This window comes from Gossypium raimondii, chromosome 8, assembly GCF_025698545.1.
Source record: "Gossypium raimondii isolate GPD5lz chromosome 8, ASM2569854v1, whole genome shotgun sequence".
NCBI lineage: Eukaryota > Viridiplantae > Streptophyta > Magnoliopsida > Malvales > Malvaceae > Gossypium > Gossypium raimondii.
The window spans coordinates 15,039,740-15,046,180 of record NC_068572.1 but is presented as its reverse complement, the minus strand read 5'-3'; the positions used below and the strand labels follow the sequence as shown (position 1 = coordinate 15,046,180).

Here is a 6,441-nt window from a genome sequence, read left to right as displayed (position 1 = left end):
TGTATGTACATATACATAATGGAATTATGAAAATATTATTGTATAAATCTTTTAAAGTTAGAAATATATAAAAATAGATTTTAAGAATATATTATAAGATAAAATCATAAAATGTATACAAATGATACTAGATTAACATAAAAAATACAAAATAATACATTATGAAATTAAATAACAATGTATGGAAAACTTAAAATAATATTACATAATAAAATAATAACAAGAGTGTTAAACTAATTAATTTAATAACAAAAATAACAGGACTAATTTGAAATTAAAACAGAAATTTAGGGGCAAATTCGAAATAAATAAAAGGATATTAACCACATTGAACTCGCAAATAACAGGGAAAGGCCAAAAGAGAAATTAATACCTACCCTCTAAAACGCTGCGTTCCATCATGGATCGAAATGAAACCAGTAGAAAATTATATGGCCAAAATTAAAGTAACAAAAGGACTAGATTGAACTATGGCACAAAAGCAGAGGGACTTTGTGCATAAATAACCCTCCCCATACCAAAACACGCGGATCTAGCTGCATCTGGATCGGGTCATCGGGTATGGCTTAATACGGCACCGTTTTAGAGCCATTGACACAGGCCCTAAACGATGCCGTTTTTCCTACTTTAAATATCCCCTTTTAAACCCTAAAATCAGTAGCCACCACCCTATTTCTCTTTGTCGCTGCGCAAGCCCAAAATCCTCCACTCTTAACTCCGATTTGGGACGGAGCATGCGGAGATTCTGACGACGCACTCACGAAGGTATGGCCTCTTTCGTTTCTTTTTTAGTTCGCAATAAAAACAAGTCAAAGGAAACAGAAGAAAGGAAAAAAAATGGAAATCAGAAAATCACCTTAAAATTTTACTGCTATATGTTCTCTTTTTTATTGATTTTTTCAAATCCCTTTTACAAATTTGATTGGCTCCTTTTATAGCCAAAACAGAAAGAAAAAAAATGAAATTCTCAAAACTAATTTTTTTTTACATTTTTTCCTATTTTCTATTATTATTTGATGTTATTCTGGTTTGGCTTACTACTTTGTTGAGTTTGTTACAGGTGTGTGGCCAGTTTGAGGCGCGTGGTAGCACGCGTGGGTGAGGGCAGTGGCTAGTGGTTGCTGTTAGGGCGTGCGACGGCTGAGTTTGTTCCTGCCTAGGCTAGGGTTTTTTTTTGAATATAGGTTTGGGTTTCTGTAATTGGGTCATTTGGGTTGTATTGTTTTGGGCCAATGTAAATAGACTATTATTGGAGTGCTATTTTATTTTTTTTAGTTTATTATTTAGTTGTAATTTCTGGTTTTAGGCCCCGGGCAGAATTTGGGTTTTACAGCTAGGTCTCTTTGCTCGTTGTCGTGTAACGAGAATGGAGCAAAGACTTCAAAAAGACAAATTTTACCCGGTCTCTCCGAGTCTTGACCTCTCTTGGTGTTTCTCTCCTTCAAGTAGCCTAATTCCAGCCCACTGCGTCCTGTTGCTTCGATCCACTCTACTACAACTTCAGATACGACTCGTAGGTTCAATCTACTCTGCCGCGACTTCAAAGGGGACAAGATTTGTGGTTTTAGTCTGCTCCACTGCAATTTTAGGGAAATAAGACTTATTATGGTAGATTTAATCCGACCTACTGTAGCTTCAAAGGTATAGAATTTATAATTTTAATCCGCTCCACTATAACTTCAGGGAGATAGGATTGGTGGTTTCAGTCTGCTTCATTGCAACTTCAGAAAGATAAGGTTCGCCATAATTTGTAGCTTTAATCTATTCCACTGCAACGCTAGGGAAATAAGATTCGCTACCTTCAGTTTTAATCTGTTCCACTGCAACACTAGGGAAATAAGATTAGCTATCTTCAGTCTGCTCCACTGCAACTTCAGGGAGATAAGACTTGTAACTTCAATCCGCTCCACTGCAACTTAAGGAAGATGGGATTGTTGGCTTTAATCTGCTCCACTGCAACTTCAGGGAGATAAGATTTGTCATGATTTGTAGCTTTAATCTATTCTACTGCAATGCTAGGGAAATAAGATTCGCTGCCTTCAGCTTTAATCTGTTCCATTGCAACACCAAGAAAATAAGATTCGCTACCTTCAGCTTTAATCTACTGCAACGCCAGAGAAATAAGATTCGTTACTTTCAGCTTTAATCTGTTCCACTGCAACGCCAAGGAAATAAGATTCGCTGCCTTCAGTTTTAATCTACTGCAACGCCAGGGAAATAAGATTCGATGCCTTCAGCTTTAATCTGTTCCACTGTAACGCTAGGGAAAGAAGATCCGCTGCCTTCAGCTTTAATCTACTGCAACAACAGGGAAATAATATTTGTTGCCTTCAGCTTTAATCTATTCCACTGCAACGCTAAGGAAATAAGGTTCGCTGCCTTCAACCTTAATCTACTACAACGCCAAGGAAATAAGATTCACTGCCTTCAACTTTAATCTGTTCCACTGCAATACCAAGGAAATAAGATTCGTTGCCTTAAGCTTTAATCTGTTCCACTGCAATGCCCGGGAAAAAAGAGTCACCATAATGACTTCAATCCATCCCACTGCAACTTCAACGGTATAGGATTTGTGGTTTCACCGATCTGTTCTCTAGGGAACATAACCTGTAAAATCCATTTCATGAGACTATTCATGCCTAGTGATTAGGATGTTATGATTGGAATGAAATCAAAATCTCTTAACTAGATGTGTATGAATGAATGCAGAATGTCATGAAAATGATCTTTTAATACTTGAGTTGTTATTGCTCGTTGTTTATTAAGCTCCATCATTGACGTCTTCTTGTTCGGCTGGTACCTTCAACAAAAGACCCAAAGAAACACTCAGTCAATTTGCCCTACTATAACTTCAAGGTTCAACCTACTGGGACATAAAATTTGTACCATCTTCCTCCCACCGTAATTCAGGAGTACAAGATCTGGCTCTTTCTCAATCCTCTCCTACTGCAATTCAATGATACAGGATGTAAATCTCTTTGGTCCCTTACACCATTCTCAGGGTGTCGTACCAATGTAGAATTTTCTTTTCCAAAGAATAACCTCCTCTTATACTTGGTGATCATTGCTCGTTTGTTCATTGAAGCTCTATCACCAACACAACATCTTGTCATTTTGTTCAATCAATACTTTGATAGAAAAAACTGAAAGGATAATCTTAATTTAGACTCTTCCTTCTCAGATATTTCCAACCTTTTAAACCTGGTGCGTTCTAAACAATAGTTCTATTTCAGATTCTTGTATTATAGAGAAACTTCTAGAGTAATATACAGAACTTCCTTTGTGAAAGTGTTGTTAGTCCATTAATCATTATTCCAATGCAACATGCTTGCAAAAGATCATAACACTGGATAAGAATAACATTGATTTGAATTATAGCTCGAAATGAATAAATTATCAAAGATGACATAAAAAGGGAATTGATTGGGAACATGTATCTTGAAAAGAATAAAGTATTCTAAGAATAGGAAATCCAATATAAGTAATATGAAGACTAGGTTCCCCATATATCGCAGCTTGAAGTTCTCTGCAGAAACTTCTAAGAATCATTTTGAGTTTGATATGTGTTTAGGAGATCTACAATACTTTTTCGATGCCTCAAATGTCGCATACCCCTTTCCTGTTAATTCAGGTATAGCAAGATCACTGCATTCCCCATTTTGATTACTATTTGAGCCGCCCTTTTTGGGTTTTCAACTCAAATCCCCTTTAGTCTCAAGGCGTCCTTTGCGGGTTTTCACCTTGGTCCCTTCTCCTTCTTTAGGTGAAGTATTTCTTAACTGAATTTGAGTTTACAGGATTTGGCAGGTTTTTACCATCCATCTCACTCAAAATTAATGCTCCTCCAGAAAAGGCCTTCTTTACAACATAAGGTCCTTCCCAATTTGGCATCCATTTCCCTCTAAAATCTTTTTGTACAGGAAGGATATTTTTCAATACCAGGTCCCCCTCGTGGAATTTTCTGGGACGAACCTTTTTGTTGTAGGCTCGCATCATTCATTTTTGGTACATCTGACCGTGATGAATAACTTTTAGCCTTTTTCCTTCTATTAGGTTCAACTGATCATATCGAGATTGGATCCATTTTGCTTCATCCAACTTTAGCTCAACTAATACCCAGAGAGAAGGAATTTCAACCTCAATGGGTAGAACTACTTCCATCCCATAAACCAGAGAGAAAGGCGTTGCCCCGGTAGAAGTCCTGATAGATGTTCGATAAGCAAAGAGGGCAAATGATAACTTCTTATGCCAGTCTTTGTAAGTCTCAGTCATTTTTCCCATAATTTTCTTGATATTTTTGTTGGCCACCTCCACTGCGCCATTCATTTTTGGGCGATATGGTGACGAGTTATGGTATTTGATCTTGAATTGACTGCAGACCTCCGCTATTGTGATGTTGTTCAAGTTCAATACATTATCAGATATGATTCTTTCAGGCATTCCATATTGACATATAATCTCCTTTCTCAACAATTTGCTGACTACTGACTTTGTGACATTAGCATATGAAGCAGCTTCCACCCATTTAGTGAAGTAATCAATAACCACAAAGATGAAACGATGCCCATTAGAAGTCTTCATCAATATTGGCCCGATGACATCCATACCCCACATGGAGAAAGGCCATGGAGAAGTCATAACATAGAGTGGTGAATGAGGTGCGTGTATCTTGTCTCCATAAATTTGGCATTTATGACATTTCTTGGCATAATTGATGCAATCTCCTTTCATGGTGGACCAGTAGTACCCGAATCTCATAATCGCTCTAGCCATTACGAAACCGTTGGCATGTGTTCCGCAGATACCCTCATGTACTTTCTTTAAGATTTTCTTAGCTTCCACAGCGTCCATGCATCTTAATAGGACCTGATCCTTTCCCCTTTTGTACAAAATCACTCCATCTAAGACATAGTCAATGGCTAGTCTCCTCAATGTCCTCTTATCATTCTCCGTTGCCTGATCAGGGTACTTACGATTCTTCACATATTACAATATATCTTGGTATCAAGGATGATCATCCTTTTCCTCTTCCTCGATATTGTCGTAATGAGCCGGGGTTTCATAAATGCTCATCTGAATAGGCTTCATGTCCTCTAGTTTGTTCACTTTGATCATGGAAGCTAGAGTAACCAACACGTCAGCCATCTGGTTTTTATTTCGTGGGAGATAGTAGAAAGTAATGTCGTCAAACTCATCAATCAATCCAAGAACCAGCTTCTGATAGCTAATTAATTTGGGATCTCTTGTCTCCCATTCTCCTTTGAGTTGGTATATTACTAATGCGGAATCCTCATATACCTCTAGTAATTTGATTTTACGTTACATGGCTACACGGATGCCAATGATGCACGCTTCATATTCTGCCATGTTGTTTGTGCAATCAAAATCCAATTTGCTAGAATTAGGATAATGATCTCCACTTGGGGATACTAAGACTACCCCAATTCTATTGCAAACAGCGTTTGAGGCTCTGTCAAAGTTTAGCTTCCAAATGCGATCCACTTGGGAATTTTCTTCAGTGGTTGCCACATACATCAAGTCCTCATTCGAAAAATCAAAATTTAAAGGCTCGTAATCCTCCAAGGCTCTGCTGGCTAGAAAATTTGCTATTGCACTCCCTTTTACAACCTTCTGGCTCACATAAAGTATGTCAAATTCGGAAAGCAAAATCTGCCATCTGGCCATCCTCACATTCAAAGCAGTCGACTACATCATATACTTTAAAGGGTTTAACTTTGAAATTAGCCAAGTCATATGGTACAACATGTATTGCCTTAGTCTCTGAGTTTTCCAGATCAGGGCACAACATAATTTCTTAATAGGCGAGTATCTTATTTCACAATTAGTTAATTTCTTACTGAGATAGTATATAGCCCTTTCTTTCCTTCTTGTCTCATCATGTTGGCCTAGCACACATCCCATGGAATTATCAAACACTATTAAACACAATATCAGTGGCCTATCTGGGCTAGGTGGTGACAGCACTAGAGTATTAGACAAGTACTGTTTTATCTTTTCAAAAGCTTCCTGACATTCTTCGTCCCATACACTTGGATTATGTTTCTTCAGAAGACGAAATATGGGGTCACATTTCTCGGTTAGTTGTGAAATGAACCGGGCAATGTAATTCAGTCTTCCTAAGAAACCTCGAACATCCTTCTGAGTGCGCGGTGGAGGTAATTCTCGTATTGCCTTGACTTTAACTGGGTCGATCTCGATTCTTTTTTCACTGACTATGAAGCCTAACAATCTTCCTGACCTAGCTCCGAAAGTGCATTTTGCTGGATTGAGCTTGAGCTGGAACCTCCTCAGCCTTAAGAACAATTTTCTCAAGACTTGCATATGTTCCTTTTCTATTCTGGATTTTGCAATCATATCATTGACATAAACCTCGATTTCCTTATGCATCAAGTTATGAAATAAGGTTACCATGGCTCTTTA

The 6,441-nt window shown here is 37.9% G+C and overlaps 1 protein-coding gene across 1 annotated transcript; it reads right to left on the bottom strand.

Moving 5' to 3' along the window:
- Positions 1-5,004: 5,004 nt before the first annotated feature.
- On the bottom strand, positions 5,005-5,685 carry LOC128043000 (uncharacterized). Its single transcript, XM_052634793.1, has 2 exons — positions 5,324-5,685; positions 5,005-5,224 (listed from the first exon to the last, which is right to left on the bottom strand). Exons 1-2 carry the CDS (start codon positions 5,683-5,685, stop codon positions 5,005-5,007), a joined length of 582 nt encoding a protein of 193 aa, XP_052490753.1.
- Positions 5,686-6,441: the final 756 nt, after the last annotated feature.